At 48.9% G+C, this 20,303-nt stretch overlaps 1 protein-coding gene across 1 annotated transcript in view; it reads left to right on the top strand.

Annotated features, from left to right (window-relative positions):
* The window catches only part of RIPK1 (receptor interacting serine/threonine kinase 1), an 840,028-nt gene that overhangs the window by 728,568 nt on the left and 91,157 nt on the right, over positions 1–20,303 (top strand). The window contains exon 10 of the mRNA XM_069613515.1: positions 17,549–17,629. Coding sequence (XP_069469616.1) covers positions 17,549–17,629 — 81 coding nt within the window. The remainder of the gene's footprint in view (positions 1–17,548; positions 17,630–20,303) is intronic.

Below are 20,303 nucleotides of genomic sequence, written 5' to 3'. Positions count from 1 at the left end.
AGTTGAGCCTGCAAGGAGGATCAAACCAGTGATTGAGGGGAAGGGAGTCATTCCCCCTGGGATAACAAAATAGTAAACTTTGTGATGCAGAGTGTTAGAGGATCTGTAATCCTTTTGTTTAAGTACTAAAACCAGGGGAAGGGAGTCATTCCCCCTTGTAAGGTACTTGCAACCAGAACTGTGCTACCCAGTCAAGCAGCAGGGAGTCTTTCTCCTGGACTAAGAACTTTAGTGCTACTTATTAGTTCAGTTATACGTGTAAGGGACAGAGATGGGGACCTTTTCACACATGACAGTGGACTCTTTTGTTACTAAGATTTCCTGACTGACCCACTAGCACTTTAGTTGAGACAGGGAAACCCCTCAAAGATATAGGTTTTTTCTTTATTCTTTTACCAAATAAGTCTATAGCAATAATTATGCCACCTGTGTGTCAGTCTCCTTCTTCTGAACCTTTACTTAGTATATTAAAAGTTGAAACATCACAGTCAATTCTAAGTCCCGATTATATGGACCCTTTAATAGAATATTTAGAACCCAGGCTATTGTTCAGTTTGGTAGGATTTTGCAAAAGTCAACTGTGTAGGGTGTGTCCCTCTGCATTGGAAAAAACCTAACATTTTGGATTAACATTGATAATGTGTCATCTAATTACTCATTTCAGAACACATCAAACAAAAGTATGGTCTTTCCGCAACCACTAGCCTTACATTGGGAATATAAGCATTCACGTGAAAATATAGATAAACTTGTTTAACATCAACCACACACCTGCATCATTGGTGAAGGAGATCGAGAATTAAGATAAATGTAAAAGAAAACCACGTCAGATCTATTACGTTGGATCTATCTTCTAGGACTGACATCAAATGGATTGAACACATGTAATGATCACAATTTCTTATAAAAAAAACCTTTTAACACAATATTTGTATAGCTTGTCAGATGGTAAGAATTAATTATGGGAGGTTAAATGCTTTGAACTTTCCTTTGTAAGAGGTTGGTTGTTTTGACGGTTGGTACCAACATTTCACAAAATGTTTTAAACAATCATTTGGCCCTTTCAAAGCATTTTCTGCTAACAAAGTTACTGTGTTCTCCTAAAAGTAGCTTTGAATGCTTTAGATTCATACAATTTATTTTGACTAAGTGTATTTTTAGTTTGTGGAAATGTTTTACTTGAATGATATTAGTGTTTCTGGGTGTTTTGTAGCTTTGCTCTTCTGGTTGTTTCTTGCTTCATATATTATGTCTGAGGGTTGGGGGCTTGCGTGTTGTTGGCCAGCTGTTTGTTGGTGGATTCTCTTGTGCTATGGAAAGACAACTTGGGCTGGTGCTTTTAGTATTTCTGTCTTTTGGCCCTTTAATTAATAGACTATGTACTGTTTGTTTACCACGTTGTGTTGTATAATGATGTTCTCATGTTTTCATATCTTTAACTGCATGGCACATTCTTAATTGTGAACACAAAAACAGTTGACTACGCCAAATTCCAAAAAGGGGTCCAAGCTTAATTGCTTCTATTTTATTGTGCAGAAACAAAAGCCTGCTGGGGGTCGCGTAACAACTGTTTTTGTGTTCACGTTGTCATTTAACTGTGGGTTATCTGGCAACATACCCACAACCTTCAGCTACCTGCAGCCTGTGTTCCTACACTAATTGACTGATGCAAGCGCTTTGGACTCTATAGACTGTGTTGCTGCTGTCTGGTTTCACATTCTTAATTATTTGGCTCATTGTCACTAGGCTCACTTAATTGAGGCCTCCGACAATTCATGACTTAAATGGATCGGCCATTTAGACCATCCAATATTCCGATGTTGGTGTCTACTAAATTGTTTAGTATCTCTTAGCAACCCCTCATAACAATTCCACCTTAGTTTTTCCATCTCTGTAGTTGTCCACCTTCAGTCTTCACTTCCGCAGGATGACTTGTGTTGCGCCAAAAGTGCCAGGTGGCCCACCCGCATGTGGCACTGACCTATTAGCACATTGCAACTCCATGTTGCGCTCCTTTTGGGCGCTCCTGCTGGAATCAATGGCATTTGCTATGTTTGACATTCTCCCAGGAGTCCCCCTTCCTGTCTACCTCTACTATCTGCATTTTGGTGCCTACATTTCCCAACTCAACCATGGCCCGTCTACCTGCCCTTCTCTCTTCCTATTAGCTTATATGATATCCACGACCAGCAGTACCTATCCCCTCCTGCCAGACTGCCGCACTCAATAAAAAATGATAGCTCGTAAATACCAGCGTACCTGGACGTGGAAGTTGACTGCTCTCACCTGTGATGTTCGCCTGCCGGGCACGGCAGGCGTGATGGATGCGAGGTGAGGGCCTCGCACGGGGCTCGCGCTGTTCTCGCAGTGCGCGGGGGCGGCGCAGTAAAAGATGACAGGACCACACTCGTAGCTGCATAAACCCGGACTGGCGTTAAGACGCCAGTTCCGGTGATACCTTTATTTTCACTTCCTTCCGTCGTGTCACGTGATCCCACATCACCCACCACCATGCTATCACTAAGCCGTCGACCTCGCCTCATCATTCTTTCCCAGCACCATGTTGCCCCAAACTCCACTCGCAGTATTCATGATGCTGCATCCATGTTACATTGTGCCTATTATTACATTAAATTTAAAGTGTAACTCATCCCCTTTGCTGAGCTTTATGCTGGAAACTCATTCACACGCCAGCCCATTTAGATTCCTACAACGTCCTTCCTGATTCACTCACTGCTCCATGCTAGCCCTACCTCGCCTCGTCTCACCCTCCCCACTTTGCCACTGCCAAGTTTGGCGCCACTCTCGATGCTCCTGAATCATGCTCCCCCTTCAGATCACCATTCCTCCTACCCCCTAATATTCTATACCGCATCATGTGTTTTAAGAAACTTTCCCTACAGTTTGGTTGCGCTCTTTTGGTCAATTACATATACGTGTACGTGTGCATGTGGGGGTAGGGGAATAGTGGGGTGGGCGCAGGGGATCAAATTCAGGTCGACCAAAAGTTAATGAGCAAAAAGCGGCATAGCCAGGATTGTCTAACAAGTGGGGCCTGAAGCCAATGTAGTTGGGCTCGCGCAGTAACATTAACATCTGTGCAGGCATTTACAGTGCTGCTGTGTGGACATGTATAGATTTTGGGTGGGCCTTGCCCGCTCAGGCCCCCCTGTCTACGCCTCTGGTCCGCAAACTGCAGACTTTCAAAAGAAAGTCTGTCGAAACTTGTAGAACTGTTGCAGGTGGGTTTGGGAGGGGTGTGAGACACAAGGTAGTCCACATGCTCCTAACTTAATTGCTTTGATCCAAGTTAGCAATTCTGTTTTATGCAGCCAATAACCTTCTTGCAATGTAATTCAGGCGCTGCTGCAGGAGTTCTAGTGTATCCACTTTGAGTAAAGGCATCCCTCATAGCCCACATTCAACTAGTACTGGGGCCTTGTCCAAGAATGTTTCCCTCAACATCCCACAAGCTGCGGCCACTGGCGCAAGCCCCATGTCCTCTGGGGCCACGTGTTCTGCTATCGGCCTTCTAACCTTCATGTATTAAATTCGTTTCTGCTTTTTTTTATGAGCTGGCTTTCTTGGTTTGGTGTCCGTGATATATATGAAAATGTATGTTTTTACAGTTGTATTCCTAATTCATTTGATATATTTGTAAATGCTGTTTATATAAAGACATCGATGTCACTATATTTACATTCTCTTTACTTGTCTTTTTTTTGTTTGTTCGTAGTCACGTGAAATAGGATTAGGCGCTGTATTGAGGCGTTTGTCCTTGACCTTGTTTAGGGCTCATCCATGTTGCATGATCCATTTACCACATTAAGCTTGCTCTGTTTTGTGGGATGTATGCATATTGTTATGCCTTAGTAACAGTTAAAATAATGTTTCATACGTGTGCGAGGGCTAGGGGCTGGCTGTAAGAATTCCCTATTCTGTAAGTGGCCTGTGGAGTTTATTTGTATTTTTTAAACCGCTGGTCACCTGTGGTGTTTTTTCTCACTCTTAACGTGGGACGGATGATGCTCTTTTAAAGCACCACACTTCCTTCCTAACTAAAGGTGGTTGATACGTGGTATGTTTTAAGGTGTTATTAAACGCAGTTCTCAACTGACATGTCTTGAAGGGGCCCAGTAGTAATCATTAGTTAAGGTGTTTGGGTGGGTGCAGTGATTTTTTTTAAAAAAAAAGTTTTTCAACTGTAACAGATATTTTGTCGATTAGCACATTAGGGTGTGTGTTTTTTGTATGCAAAGGGGATGTAGGTCTTTTTAAAGATTCACATTAGTGAGTTAATTTCTGTGTGTTAGGCAGAATCATGTGCAGTTCCCTTGGGGAACACTGCAAAAAGATTAAGACTACAGGAGCAGCAGTAAACCCAATTGGTAGCAGTCTGCACCACCGAGATTTACTTGGTAGCTGTGGCTGAGCAGTCAGACTTCTCTCAAGAAGAGTAGGGCTGTATGTAGAGTATACACAATAGGGCCAAAACACAGTAAAGCAAACAAACACTGACCAGAGCTTTGTATAAAAAGAAATATATAGTTATTTATTTAAAAACACACTTGAAGTAATATACCAGCACTCATCAGTAAAAGCAAGTTAAAACACAATCCGGTAAAGTATACACACCTCCCTTAATAACTATCAGACAAGTCGGTTAAAGGACACTATTTATTAAGACAGACGTGAGCGCTTAACCTAGCTGGCACTCCAATAGTTTAGGTTAGAAAGGGAGAGAAAAGGCAGAGCATAAAATAAAACAGTTCCCAACACTTTTTAAGAGGCAGAGCAAAGGGGAGAAAGGCAGGCTATACTTAAGAGCCAAAGTTCATAGGCCAGGCCCACTTTAAGTGGAGCAAGCGAAAATGCGCCCAGGATCACACGGTTTAAAGTGCACTAAAAGTCTTTGCAGAGTGTCAAAAAGGAGTTGGAATAGTTCAAGAAACAAAGTTTAGCAGGTCTGGGGCCAACCCAGTATAGAAGTCAAGGATTTAGGGGAGACCTTGAGCACTCTGTAGAAAGGGAGGCCAGGCAGGGCACAGTACCTTAAATGGGAAGGAAGCTCCAGCGGGGCAGTTGTTCCTGGCAGTGGTTGCGGTTCGTTGTTCCAGCCAGAGGAAGAGAGGATCTCGTCGTGGAGGAGGTCTGAAGTTGTTGCACTGCCCAGGGATGAAACCAGCCACGGAATTCCCGATTTTAAAAGGTGCGGTCCTTTTATTCACGGTCAAAAGTGGTGAGCTTGGCTATCCAGCCGCCGGGTTGCTTGGCACTGGCGATTCGACCAAGTAATGCTTCTGGGAGCGAAAGAGGGCGAACTGGTTGGTCCCACCAGCTCAAAGGGGAGAAGACTCTCCAGTAGAAGATCTTCCCTGTCGTCGGAAAAGTGGTGAGTTCGTTGCAGCAGGGCTTCACCAGTGGTGTCGTCGGGTTGCAGGTGGCTCAGCTTCTTCCTCGTTGGATTCTTAGGTCCTGTGGCGACTTCTGAAGTTCCAGTCCCAAAGGCCCTGCTTTTATGCAGAAAAACCCCCATTCATCAGCCTAGCTGTCAATCACACATGCTAAGTGGTGAGCCGGGCGGCTCACCACTGGGCCAATCAGAGTAGAGTGCGACTTGGGTTGCTAAGGCAACGCAGTCCAGGGTGCCAATTCCCCCCTCCACCCTTCCTGTGGAACCCAGACAGAGTGGCACCACTTGCAGGGCTTCTGTGGAGAAGCCCGCCAAAATAGTGGAACAAAGGGCTCGACCTTGGGCAGAGTTACAGAGACAGACACAAACGCCATTTTAGAATCGAGTTCTGGCAAAAGACCCAACCGGTGATTTAATATTAAATAAATAAACCAGCGGTATCTTTAACATTGCACCAAAAAGTGGTGCGTTTAAAATGAATGGGAAAATCCCATAGAGAATATTCCGGTGGAATATTTTTTTTTAAACTTCCGTTTTTATTGCCATTTTAAATTTTACAAATAAGCAAACAAGGAAAAAGAACAGTGGATCCCCCTCCCGCCCCACTCCTGGATTCCCCCCCCTTCCCCGTGTCCAGTTCAGTGTATTCATCTTGGGAGACTCGCGGAGATGCCTCCGTCTCCCTTGTCATAGAGTTGTAGCGATGCATAACCACTACATCAGTTGGCTGGCTTCTGCCATTCCCCAGGTCCTGGGGCCCCAAGTTTGGTTGACCTTCAGAAGGGGGTCAATCCCCTCATCTCCAGGGTGGGGGGTCTCTCAATGGGTTCAGTGCACATCCCATCCCCAGGATTGCTGGACACCCGACCAGTCCGTGAGGAATGAGCTAGTTTTGTCATTTACCATGGCCGTCAATTTGTCCATCAAAAACATATTTTTGACCTTTTTCAGCCAGTCCTCCTTCGAGGGAGCCTCCGGACTTTTCCATTTTTGGGCCAGAGCCACTCTTCCAGCCCTTAACATAGTTTCCCACATCCTAGGGTATCGGTGCACCTCTGTGTCCTCTGGGGGGAGGCCCAACAGCATCGTCAGGGGATTAAGTGGTATGCGGACCTCAGTCACTTCCTCCATCCAGTCCCTCACTTGCTCCCAATATGTTTGAACCTTCGCACAGTGCCACCACATGTGGCCTCTGGTCCCTGTCTCCCCACACCCTCTCGGGCACCTTGGTGACACTCCCGGGAACATCTTGGATAATTTTGCGGGGTCTCTGTGCCATCCCTGCAGTATCTTAAAATTATGTTCCATGTCAGCGGTGAAAAGATTTCCGTGAAATGCAATTTTAAATATCCTAGCCCAATCATCCTCAGAGATTTCGGCACCTGCCAGGCCTTCCCAGAACAAGCGAAAACTCCTCCTGCCCTGAAGGTTGTACGTGTTTAGGACCCTGTACAAACTTGAAACCGCCCCCTTCCTGGAGGCCGCCAAATCGAGGAGCTTCTCAAAGGGGGTCAACTGTCTTCGCAGATTGGTGCCCCAAGATGGGTCACAGAGGATGCCCTTCAGGCGAAGGTATTCGAAGATAGATATTGAGTCACGACCCAGTGCCTCCCTGAGCTCCTCATAAGGTAAGAATTCACCGTCCCTGAACATCTGCCCCGCCCATTCCATCCCCCTATCTGACCAGATCTGGGAGTGTTTGAACCCTCTTCCTCCCAGGTTGATGGGGTGTCCCCAGAGGGATGACATTGGAGACGGCCATGTGGAGAGGTGAGCGGTCTGAGGGCCATCCTTCCAAATGTCCCATAGGACTCTCAGGGTCGGGTGGGCCCGTAAACGCCCTGGTATTTCCCTGCGAGGCGTCCACAGGAGGTCGCGGACTTTGTGGGGATGGGCGTCCATGTCCTCCAGGTAGGACCAGTACGTTCTCAGCCCCTCTTTCATGTGCTCCAGGAGGACACGCAGTTGGGCAGCACAGAAGTAGAGGTGAAAGTCTGGCAGCCCGAATCCCCCCTCCTCCCTTGGTAGGGTCAGGACGGCCCTTCCAGTTCTCGGGGTTTTGCCTTGCCACACGAAGTCACGGACCCCCGATTGTAGGTCTTTGAAGTTCTGTGCCGGGACCCTGGTCGGGAGTGCTGTGAATAGGTACAGGAGTCGTGGCAGGACATTCATTTTGACGGCCGTCATTCGGCCATACCACGAGAGAATCATTTTACCCCATCTCCTCAAGTCCGCGGTGATCTCTGTAATCATGGGACCGTAGTTGGCGGAGCCCAGATTCGACATATCTCTGGGGAGGAGAACCCCCAAGTACCGTATAGCGACCTTCTCCACCGTGATCCTGTGGAACCTATTCTGGGGGTCGAGCACCGGGTCTATTATTCGCATTGGGAGCAGGACTGATTTTGCAGTATTTATTTTTAGGCCCGAGAATTGACCAAATGCTGACACCAGGGCCAGGAGGGGGGGAGGGAAGAACCCGGATCCACTAGGTAGGCTAAAATGTCATCCGCAAACAGGGAAAGCTTGAATTCTATCTCTCCCCTTCTTATTCCCCTGATGTTCGGGTGCGCTCTGACCGCAATTGCCAGGGCTTCCATGGTGAGGACATAGATCAGGGGGGAGAGTGGACACCCCTGCCTTGTTCCTCGGGAGAGGGGGAATGACCCAGACAGTGTCCCGTTTACCTGTACCCTCGCTGTGGGGGCTCTATAGAGTGCAGTTACCCAGCTCATGATGTGGGTCCCAAAGCCCATTCTTTGAAGGAGAAGCTCCATATAGCGCCACTCGACCCAGTCGAAGGCCTTCTCCGAGTCCAGTGAGAGGACGCAAGCGTCAAGTTCCGATGATTGGGCAAAGTGGAGCAGGTCTAGGGTCTTGCGGATGTTATCCGAGCCCTGCCTCCCGCTTATGAAGCCCACCTGGTCCCCGTGAATTAACTTCGGCATTATGCCTTCCAGCCTTTTCCCCACCACCTTGGCCAGGATCTTCACATCTACATTTAACAATGATATGGGCCGGTAGGAGGAGCATTCCGAGGGGTCCTTCCCCTCCTTGGGCAAGACTGCTATCACGGCTCCCATCATAGACTCGGGGAGTATGCCCCCGTCCAGCACTTCGTTAAAGACCCTCACTAAGTATGGGATCAAAGAGGACCGGAACTTTTTGTAAAAGAAAACTGTGAAGCCATCTTCCCCGGGGGAGGTTCCCACCCTCATCCCAGAGATCACCTTGTCCACCTCATCCTCTGTGACCGGACCCTCTATCCCTTCTGCCATTTCTCTTGAGAGGGATGGAATCTGTATTGAGTCAAGGAAGGTGTCTATCTGGGCATCATCTCCATCATATTCTGAGGAGTAGAGAGCTGTGTAATATTGGCGGAAAGCCTCACCGATATGGGGGGAGTCGTTGCCGAGAAGCCCCTGGGCGTCCCTCACCTCCCTCACCCTTCTATTCCTCTGGACCTCCCTCAACTTCCAGGCTAGGATCTGGTCCGCCCTGTCCCCCTTCTCATAGTATTTTTGTTTAGTTAGTTGGAGACACCTTTCTGTCTTATGTAGGAGCAGGTCTTTAAGCTGTAGCCTGCAGTCTTCGAGGGCGGCCACCTGTTCACCCGCTAATGGGCGCCCCGGAGAGCTCGCCGGTTGGAGGCGGGATATCCTATCTCTCAGAGCCTTCTCCTGTATCTCCCTCTCCCTTTTCTTCTGGGCCCCAAGTTTTATAAGGACCCCTCTCAGGGTAGCCTTGAAGGCGTCCCAAAGCGTGTGAGTGGCTACCTCCCCGTTGTCGTTTAGGTCAAAGAACTCTGTTATGGAGTCCAAGACCTCCTGAGAGAGGACCTCATCCTTCAACAGAGCGTTGTTGCACTTCCAGCGCCCCCTGCGTTCCCTGCACCACCCAATCGCTATTGTGACTTTAACTAAATCATGGTCTGACCAGGGTACAGGGTCTATTCTGTAGCCTGACACATATGGACTGAGTGCCTCCTCTACCAGGACGTAGTCTATACGGGAGAAAGAGTTGTGTATAGCTGAATAATAGGTGAAGGAAGGGATTCCCCCTCTGGGAAGAGGAATTGTATCAGTTAGGCCCAGTTCCACGTTTACCCTCTGGAAAGATTGTGCCATAGCTTCTTCTGCAGCTCTGGGAGTAAGGGGGTCTACCCTTTTCCTATCCATAATCGGGTCGAGGACCATGTTGAAGTCCCCCCCTACCACTAGCGGACCTCGCACGAATAGTCTGATCCTATCTCTCACCGTTTCCCAAAATAAGGCCTGTCCTTCGTTGGGGCCATATACTACAGCCAGAGTGAGGGGGGAGCCCCGTAGGGTGCCCCGGACCAACAGGTATCTTCCCTCCGGGTCTTTTAGGATATCTGCCTTCTCGAACCCTGCATCTCTAGCTACCAAGATGGCCACCCCTCTCTTTTTGGTCCTATGGGAAGTGTGAAAGACCTCCTCGATTTCCCCTCTCCCCCACAACCGGGGCTCCTTTCCCCTTGCCCAGTGCGTTTCCTGTACAAACAGAAGGTCCAGTTTAGCCCTCCTAAACTCCCTGCAGAGTAGGGATCTCTTTGATGGGGTATTCAGGCCCCGAACATTCAGGGTGCCCACCCCCAGGGCCAGCAGACCATCAGCCATTGTCTATGAATTCTATTCTAACGGATGGCTGCCTCGCAACAATTCTCCTTTCTAACTCCCCATGAATTGACTTATGGACACTTTTGACATGTTTCCCCAACTGACCCCCAAACCCCTTCCCGAACAAACAACCCCCAACTTGTTTCCATCCCCCCACCCCCTGCCCCGGCGTCCAGCCAGATAGTTCAGCCATCACTGGCGCTTTGGCCGGACCACCAGCCTGCCCCTCTCGGCCAGGCCATCGTTAACAGGCACATTATCATGAGCCCCTCCCCCCTTGATCCCCTCCCCGATTTTGCTCACCCAACTTGCTTTGCGAGGGGATTCTAGTTTCCTCCTCTTCTCCTATCTTTTGCCGGGCTTCTCACCCTCGGGTAAACCCGTGTCCTCCGGGAACTCCAGAGGACACGTTCACACTGGGACTGCCCAGCTACTGCCCCTCAGAGTCGTTCTGCTGCCCTTCTTTCCTTGGGGAGGGCGTATTCATTCTCCTGAATTTCCTCGCTCCTGACTTTTTCCGTCTTTCTCTCGGCGGGCCTGGGTCTCCAGCTCCGACCCTGGCTGGCCCCCGTGGCTCCCGACGGGGCGCTGGATCAGAGACATAGTCCTGGATAGCCCCCTTAATATCTTCCTCCGAAATCAATGTCGTTCTCTGACCCAGGTACTCGAATGTTAGGGAGAAGGGGAAGCCCCATCTGTATCGCACTCCTTTTTCCTTCAGCAACTGCGTGAGGGGGCGGCACATCCTCCGCTTGGCCAGGGTGTATGCTGAGAGGTCCTGGAAGATGGAGATCTGGGAGTTGTTGTATGTGATCTCCTGGGCCTTCCTGGAGCCTCCAACACCCGCGTCTTCTCCAGGTAGTAATGGAACCGCACCAGAATCGACCGGGAGCCTCCTGCTCGACCTCCCGCTCTATGTACCCGATCGAATATGAGTTCAGTAGTCATCTCTTCTTCGAAGAGGAGGGCAATTATGTTGCGCACCACACGGGTCAGCTCCCTCTCCGTCTCCCCCTCCGACTCCGGGACCCCAAAGATCCTGAGGTTGTTTCTCCGCTCCCTGTTCTCGAAATCGTCCATCTGTCTTGCCCTCTCCTCCTCCCTTTTTTCCAGGGCAGCCAGCCTCATGTTTACCTCTACTTCAAGGGGGGCCGCTGAAGATTGGTTGGATTCGACCTGAAGGAGTCTGTCCTCAACTTTGTCGACCCGGTGGTCCATTTTTTCAAACTTTTGGGCAATGTCCGCCCGCATATCTCGGATCTCTTGCAGTATGGAGGCAAATCCCCGCTCCATTGCGGCCGTGGAGGGTGCTGGGGGTTCCAGATGGGCCATTCCCTCTCCGTGGGGTGGTTCTATAACGGGGGGGACCGAGTCTCGGTACCGATATTTTTGCAGGTTCTGCTGCCAGTCCATTAGGTTGGCCCCCCGGGCACACTGTCGGAAAAGTGACCTCACTTCCCAGTGGGCTCACCTCGCTGGACCGTTGGTGTCCCTCCGGTGGTGGGGCCCCTCAATCCTGCTGCGCGCCTTTATTCGGTCTTGGCGGTTGTCCCCGGGCAGGCACTCGCCCCACCAGCGTCAGGCGGGGGCCTCACTTCCCGGGCAGTCACCACAGCCCCTCTAGTGCACCTCGATTTTATTTCTAGAAGGCTGATTCCCCTCTAGAGTGGGGGGGGGGTGCTATTGCCTCCGCTGGGTGGAATGCTGCTGTCTTTTCGTTGGGGGTCTCTCCTGGCAAGGTATGCCGTCCCCACCCCTTCCGAGCGGTCTTTCTGGTCCTTGACCGATGCCCCCCAGGCGGGCACTCGCCCCACCAGCCTCAGGCGGGGGCCCCACACCCAGGGCGGCCACCGCAGTACCTCCCGTGCACCTCGTTTGTACTTTTGCCACACGATATTCCCCCTCTGGAATGGGTGGGGGGTGCTTTTGCGTCTGCAGGGTGGTGTGCTGGTGTTGTTTCGTTGGGGTCCTCTCCTCCCCCCCCCTCCTGGGAGCTCTAGTTGCTCCTTGCAAGTTGCCCCCGGGCGGGCACACGCCCCGCCTGCCCACAGCGGGGGCCACACACCCGGGGGGGGCGAAAGCGGGTCCTGCCGAGCCCCTTAGGAGCCCACTGGAGTGGGGGGAGGGGCGCGTTGTGCGGCCACAGGGCGGCGGGTCGCAGGCCCCGATGAAACGGCGGGGGCCTCTGGTGTCCTGCCCACGTCCTGCGCAGGGTCTTGCTGGCGGTGAAGGGGAGCGGGGGGGGTTCAACGGGTCCGCCCCCCCTCCGTGTCTCGTACCTGTCAGGCCGCGGCTTCCCTTGGTGCTCCTGTTGTGGCGGGGGGGGCCACCCCCGGGACCGCTCCGGGCGGGAGTCCCCTCACCCCGAGGCGTCCCGGCTCGCGCCTCCTGAAGGGGGAGGTGAAGGCCAGCGCCGATGGGTCCGTTCGCTCCTCCCCAGGCTGTGCTCGCGGCCTCCTGCGACGATCCCGCCACAGCCGCCGCGCTCGCGGAACTCCGTCGTCCGGCGGTCCCCGGACCCCGTTGCTTCGCCCCGCGGGGGCACTGGGGGGTCACCACATCGATCGACTCGCTTGCGCTCCGTGGGGGAGGTCTCGGGGGGGGGGAGGGGGGGCTCAGACCCCATACCGACCCGGCCTTAGGAGGAGCTCGCAAATCAGGCTGCCATTGCCTGTGCGCCCCCTGGTGGCCTTCTGCCCGGTGGAATATTTTGTGTGGTAACCACTGCCACCAGCCAGAAACTAGACGAGGGGGGACGGGACAGTGCCCCCTCGAAAACAGACCCAGGGGCAATCGAATTACCCCTTACCACTACTTCCACAATATGATGATTTGTACTGGTTCTGTTCACAATTTTGGACTAGTAAAGCCAATGGTGACTTTACATGCCCTGGGAGACAGTAGTCAGTCCCAGGGTATGGAGTCTATGTTTGGGGGTCACTGTGACACCCCTGTGGTACTGCACTGAGGGTGCTGTGTACCACACATACAGAAAAACAGATGATACCCTATGGAGTAAAAAGAAACCCCATAGCCCATAAGCACATAACAAGTCAGACATACCTCAAATCATGCCTAAGAGTGGGAGTAAAAGAGTCTCACTCTTAGCAGGAGAAAAAAACAAACCCCAAAAATCCAGCAAAACTGCTGGGGAACTCACTAGATTTGGGAAATTAGACTTTAAAGAGAATTCTCCCTAACAGTTTGTGAATGAGCGCTCGGTTTGTCATTGGTATACTGTCCTGTGTGCGTGTGTTTTCCAATTCAGTTACATGATGGGCGGTGTGTGACAGAGCGCTGCGAGGTGGCTATGAAGATTAGAGTGTTGGGATGTTTCGGTGTGTATTCCTTGGTGCAGCACAACTGTTACATGTTTTTTTCAATAGCACAGTTGATAAAGTGTCATTACGCGATCTTGTGTTTTGTGACTTTAATGCGAGGTGTTAGCTGTGAGGATTAGCTAAAGGGAGTTTTATGGGTTGATGCTCTGTGAAACTAACTTTGTACATTCAGTTGTGAGGTGGTGCATGTGATGGAAGTGTTGTGTGCTTAGATGCATGAATACTATTTTGTTGATGGACTCGTGGGCATTCTTAACCAAATGCATTCAATTTATGAACCTTAATGTCTTGGTCAGTGGAGAGGTCCTCCGTGTTAGACATCCTCTCAAACAGGGCTCAAAATGTACATTCTCCACACGCCAATGGCAAGTGATATTTGACTCTGGCAAGTAAGAAATTGCGTGCATGTGGAGAGTCTTTTAATGTCTGGTAGGACCATGCAACTTGAAATTTTTAACGCGTGTGTGTGTGTGCGAGCACGCGTGCGTGCTTTAAGGGTGTGTTGGTATGAACATGAACAACAAACTTATTTTCTTCTCTTGGACCCCGTTGCAGTTGGAACTGGTGGTTTTGGTGTGTCACTGTGGATTTTCGTTTGGTTGTTGACCGATCAATCACCTCAGTGTCACATGGTTGAATGTAGACATGGCTATTTAAATACATGGTTACACAGAGATGGGTTTACGCGGGGGTTTAGATGTGTGATTGGTCATTGAATTTTTCGAACGCACTGTGTCATTTGTAATGAATTCTGTTCTGGCGAGTATTCCTTGGCTTCTGTGAAAATGTGTGTGTGTGTGTGTGTAGCAAGTGTCCACAAAGTAGACAGTGGGTGAGAGCAGCTCAGGGGTGGGACGGAGGGATTCAGAGTAGGATTTCAAAAAGGGAACAATCTAGGTGGTGTGCTTAGAAACCCCTAACTGCTACGAGATCCACGTATATGATATCTTGGTCCCAGGTATGTGAAATAGTTGAACATTGGCAGTAAAATCACAGTAGGTCTCTTGCTACATTGTGAACCTGGGGTCAAGTTTGGCTACCCCTCAGCAAACCTCCAAAAGGCCATTAATTACATAGGCTTCTAGATCACAAACACAGTGGGGACTTAACAGATTGGGCATCTTGGAGCTTTGCTGTGCCGTCCTATTGGAGATTGATATGGTGACTTAGTTGGTTAAGGTCTGTTGAAAGCAGGCCTTGCATGCTTCGAGCACATAGGGTGATTGTGGAATGTGCATGTTCTCTTTGGAAGGGATTCTGGAGTTTGGATGTGATGTTTGAGAAGGCCGATCTGTGTCTTTCTCATGTACGCAGGGATTTAAGAGTACTTTGATGCTGGATATCAGAATTCTTGGTTGGCATAGGATGATCTTTTGTTAAGAGAGCCCTTCAGGCATTGCAGCGTGTTGGAAATGTTCTCTTTTCTTGACTGTTAGCCTGGGGAGTGATCTTAGAACTGATGTGATTTTTTACTTCCTGTTGGGTCTGAATAATAATCTTGCAGCTCTGGGTGAGTTGAAGTTTCTTAGTAATGTGATCCAGCATGCCAAGATATATGCTGTTGACAGAAGCGTCTTGATAAAATGAGCAATGAGACGATGAGGGCCCTTTGTGGGAAGGTGAGAAAATGCATTATACACTCAATTGACCCTTGCTGGTGTCACGTGGCGAAGCTGGGACCAAGAAGCACGTGAAGACCATATGGTTTCATTCTAGTCTATTAGTTTATTAGGGTATTAGATATACAATATACACACAATATTGGCAAACCAAAGTTAACTGGGAAATTCCCACACAAAGGAAAAGTGATCAGAACAAAAATAACTGGCCCTCGGCCGCTGGCATTAAAGTCCCAGTTCACAGTTCCTGGCAGGTTGGTTGACCCCCCCCCCCCCCTTTGGCATTATGGGTTCATGGAACCTCTGCCTTGCGAGTCGTGGAGTTGCCAGTAGGGATGGCCTCTTCTCCCTTTTTTTGGTGTTGCAGCCTTCTAATCTCCTCTACCGTGGCTTTCTAGGTATGGGGTTTCTGTGGTCCCCCTGGACTAACGTTGTTACCATTCCTTGTGAGCACACAAGTCAGTGCCAGTGCTCATGGTTGGCAGGAAGAGCTAGCAAGGTGTCTCTCCTTTTAGTCTTCCCCTTCCCCGCTCTAAACTTACTGTGCACTCCCTGACTCTGTATCGCTCCTCTTCCCACCATATGGGCCTGCGTACGGCCAACCTGGACTGTGGAAACCTGCATATTCTGTCTTGCTGGGCCTGGTCATGCAGGCTCTCGCCTAGTCTCTGTCCCTTTCTGCTTCCTCCTCACTTCCTCTAAAGTCTCTCCTATGATGTAACCACAGCTATTCTATCTACCAGATCCTGATAAACGCCCCAGCCTTCTCCCCCTCGTGGTAATTTGCTTCCTGTAGATCACTCTTCCTGTAACCTCCAACTGCTAACTCTTATCTCTGGTTCTCTCCACATTCTTGACTGCCAGTCCCTCCTTTTCAGCTTCTTTATTGCCATCACCTCCTTCCTCTCCAGTTCTAATGTTACATCCTTCTGTTCCCCCTCTGTTAGTACCACCTTCTTTCTTACCCTTTCAACTCTTTCCACCACCTTCAGTTCTTCTCTGCCACTGACTCTCCAGTCTCCGCCACACCTGCAGTCTCCTAGTCTTCCATCCTTGACAAAACGCCAAGCCTCTGGCTCCTACAGCCCACACTGCCAAACTGGCTTGCTTGGCTTTTATGCTTCACTTATTCTTACCTATGGGTGGATCTTTCATTGAGGGTTTGCACCTGTGACCTGTGGGAAATGAATGGGTTTGGTTAGCTTTTCGGGAAACACCTGGGTTTGATGTGGGTCCAGGGAGATGGACTAAACTTGTATCTGATGCAGCTGCTATCTTTGATTTTAATTGTATCCCTCCAAGGCTCCCAAGGTTTGTCTGTACTGGGATGCTAAATGTGGTACTTTCCGCTTGTGAAATGTGGACAAATGCTGGGCAAGATTTCTGTTCTGAGGTTTGTTTTAACTGGTGCATGAGTGGGGGAGGGGTTCTTGGATTCTGTGTTTATTGCAGAGTACCACAAGAGTTGGAACGCTGCTTCCCGTGCTCTCAGGTGTGCATTTGAAATGTTGAAAACGGAAAAAGTCTCTGCGGGAGCACAGGGTTCATCGTTGCTTTCAGAAGACTTGTTGAAGAAAGGCCTCATGGAGGACCGGGTGGGCCAGCAATGGTGGCAGTGTACCATTTCTATTAGAAATCATTCTCCTTAGAGGCAAAGCCACCTGCATTGTTACTGGGATGTAGGATCTCGCTGATACAGGCTACCAGGCTCTTTCCCTTGGGGAGGGGGCTCTTTTTCCATATCATGCAAACGTTTGGGACTGATATGTCAGGGAGTACGGGGACCCTGAGGACTAGTCATGTGACTCTATTCTGCCAAGTGTGTGAACCCAGGGCAAAAAGACCAGTGGATCCTCTCCATATACCCACCCCAGAGCCCATCTTGCACTGGCTTGGGGTGGTATCCCACACACCGAGTAACTACCCTGGTGGTTTCCAGCTTGAGGCAGGGGACCTTGCTAGAGTGATAAAACTATTTCTTTACTACTGCATTCATTTGGGACTCCAGGAGAGCCATGAGAATCCCCAAGTTCTTGACCACTTTTGAGGTTTCTTTGCAGGAACCCATCTCTGTAGACCAAGGGATTGCTGCCTGTGTCGAGGTGTTGCTGAAGAGATTGTGTTCAGTTTTGTGCAGGTTTCATTTTAGGTTGCTGTTAGTCATCCATGAGTTCTCCTTGAGCCAGGCATATGCCACATTCTAATCTTTCGCATGTGAACTATTAAATTAATCCTAACTTATTTTTAGATACTGTGGCCAACCGTTTGCTTGAAAAAAACACAAATATTTTGATGAGGGTCAGTGCACTTTTCACCAAAGTTACTGCATGTTTTCCTATTTTCTAAAGACTTGTTCCCTTTTGAGAGACCAATTCTGCTTTCCAGTGCGAATTGCTAGGACATTCCTCTGGATGTCTTTAGCAGAGGGCATATGTAATGAGGTCAAACAGTTTGTTGCATTTGGTCTGAATGAAGTTGGAATATAGTTCATGCTGAAACTACCTTGTAAATGATCTTCTACTTGTCCTCTTTTAGGTGCAAGGGATGCTGATCACTTCGCAAAAGGAGATTTTAGATGTACCATTGACCCAACTTTGAACAACCCAAGCCTAATAAGTAAGCATCTGTTGTCTAACTTATGCTGTTTTATTTTATTATTTTATTCTTAAAATATGTAAATCACTTCTTTCCATAAAGATCGTAATACATTGTACATAGTTTAGTTTATTTATTTGTAACGCGCACCGAGCCCGACGGCATTTGGGCGCAATGCTTAAAAGTTCCAACAAAGTATAAAAACAAGAGTACAGCAGTGTGATACAAAGAGAGTTACATATATACATAAGAATAGTAGTATGATACAGTGTTACATTTCGGCAGCAGACAAGAGTTTACAGTGTCAGGGGTATGCAAACATATGTACATGGCATAACGTAATTATGCGACATAGGTGAGGTCTTGCTTGACCTTTTTCGGGAACAGGAGTTATGAAGGTTCCTCTCTTATGGATAGGGGGAGGGCATTCCATTTCTTTGCAGCGAGGACTGGGAAACTAACACCGCCTGCTCGTTGTTGCTTGAAGTGTGGGATGTCGACACACTGCATCTGGGTTGCTCTGGTGGGCCGTATAGAGGTGTGGCGGGAGATAGTATTGGACAGGTAAATGGGGGCCTGATTGGTTAAGCACTTATGAGTGAGGGACGATGTTTTGAGTGCAATTCTTTGGTTGATGTTGAGCCATTTTATTGTATGTCTAATTTCTGAGATGTGTTGGTTCCTAGGGAGGTTCAATGCTGCTCTGATGGCATTATTTTGCATGACCTGCATTTTATTAAGGTTCTGTTGTGAGGTGCCAAAATAGCGCGCATTACAATAATCGAGCTTGGAGAGGACAAGTGCTCTTGCTATTGTGATGCAGTTGGCAGTTGTCAGGTAGGGGCGACAGGCAGTGATAAGCTTACAGGTGTAGGCGGATGAAGAAGCCATGGCGTTAGTTTGTCTTGTTAAGATTAAAGCGAAGTCTATGTAAATAGGTTTTCACAACCTTGGAGACTTTAATTATGTTAACGCCAATGTTCAATAAGTTGAATAGCGCGTCTAATTTGTTCAAATTAGCTGGTGACCCCAGAAGGAGCAGCTCTGTCTTATCGTTGTTACAACAGATCCCATGCTTCGCCACCCAGGCTTGTATAGTGATGTAAATGTAATTAAGCGTCTTACTGGCTACAGTGTAGTCACTAGTGATGGGCATGAGTATCTGGGTGTTGTCTGCATAGTTCATGTAGGTGACACTCAGACAGTCGAGATCATCAAAAAGTGGCTTGGTGAACACGTTGTAGAGAGTAGGAGACACGCAGGACCCCTGAGGGACCCCACAGGTGACTGGAGTAGGTGCGGATGAGGCTGATGGCGCAAAGACTATCATGGATCTTTTGTTAAGAAAGGACTCAATCAAAGGCCAAGTGGGAAACAGATGTAGGGGATTTTGACCCTGAGGACTGGATCCGGGTACTAATGCACCCACGGGAAGCTGCCATCTCCTCTAGACTCAAACCGGTGCAACTCAAAATAATGCATAGAGTGTACTATTCTAGAACTGCACTGTTTGGGTGGAAAAAAGCAACAAACCCGAACTGTCTCAGATGTGGGGACGAGGAGGGGACCTTCTTTCACTTACTGTGGTCATGTCCCCGCATCCGAATCTTCTGGGAGGCCTGCTGTCGGGAACTGGCCCGGGTATTCTCCAAAACGATAGAACTGGACCCGAAGGTCCTAATCCTGGGTGTGCCGGAAGAGTACGAACTGAATAAATGGGAAGAACTGTTATTGCATATGGCGGCCACCCTAATGAAGCGCAATATTGCACAAAAATGGGGAGTCCCGGAGCCTCCGACAATGGAGCAATGGGCACTGGACATGGACACATGTGCTATGATCGAAAGACGGATCTATACCGCAAGAGGCTGTCCTAACAAAGCCTCTAAAATATGGGAGGAGGGAGGGCCCTGATATATATGGACTCGGGCGAGGTTAATCTGAACACTTACAGTGTGAACCATAGTTGTAATCCACGAGAATGGTGATGCAAGAAATACTACTACTGCAAGACGGGCCGTGTCGGCCTCATTTGATGTAGCTGCCTCTTCTTTTGTTCTTTCCTTTTGGTTGTTTTGTCTATGCTATAACTAATTGATAATAAAAAATGTTTTATCCAAAAAAAAAAAGAAAGGACTCAATCCACGCATTCGCTTGGTCAGAGAAATGTGCAGCAGATGAAAGGTTTACATAATATTTTGTGGTTCATCAGACCAAATGCTGCTGATAAGTCAAGTAGAAGTAGTAAGGCTAGTTTTCGTCTGTCTTTCAAAGTCTGGATCTGGGTTTTAGGTCTATCATGCAGTTTCTGTCTCATGTCTGGGTCTGAAACCTGATTGTGTCAGGCCTAGCAAGTTGTTAGATCCGAGGCATTGCTGTATCTGCAGGTAGGTAGACCCTACATTCAGCAACAAATGTGCATCATATTCAAACCCCATACAACACATGGCTGCACAAGTATCGACCCTTTTCCATGTTATTTTTTAATGGGGAAGTTACCTGAATGCCTCTATGGCAAAGGGATAAGGGGTGACCATGGGAGCCAGGTCCAACCACCCGCTAAGTGATGCAGGGCCTGGGGCAGTGTATTGAGGACCCGCTTGTCTACTCCAGCTTACCCGAACTGCATGGCAGAGACTTGTCACTTGGAAACACCAACCTGCTCTATCCCTTTCAAAGATCAGGAGATTTGCAG

The sequence above is a fragment of the Ambystoma mexicanum genome, chromosome 5p, assembly GCF_040938575.1.
Source record: "Ambystoma mexicanum isolate Mex_15411 chromosome 5p, UKY_AmexF1_1, whole genome shotgun sequence".
Classification (NCBI taxonomy): domain Eukaryota; kingdom Metazoa; phylum Chordata; class Amphibia; order Caudata; family Ambystomatidae; genus Ambystoma; species Ambystoma mexicanum.
The sequence above is the reverse complement of the archived record's forward strand: the minus strand, read 5'-3'. Positions and strand labels throughout refer to the sequence as shown.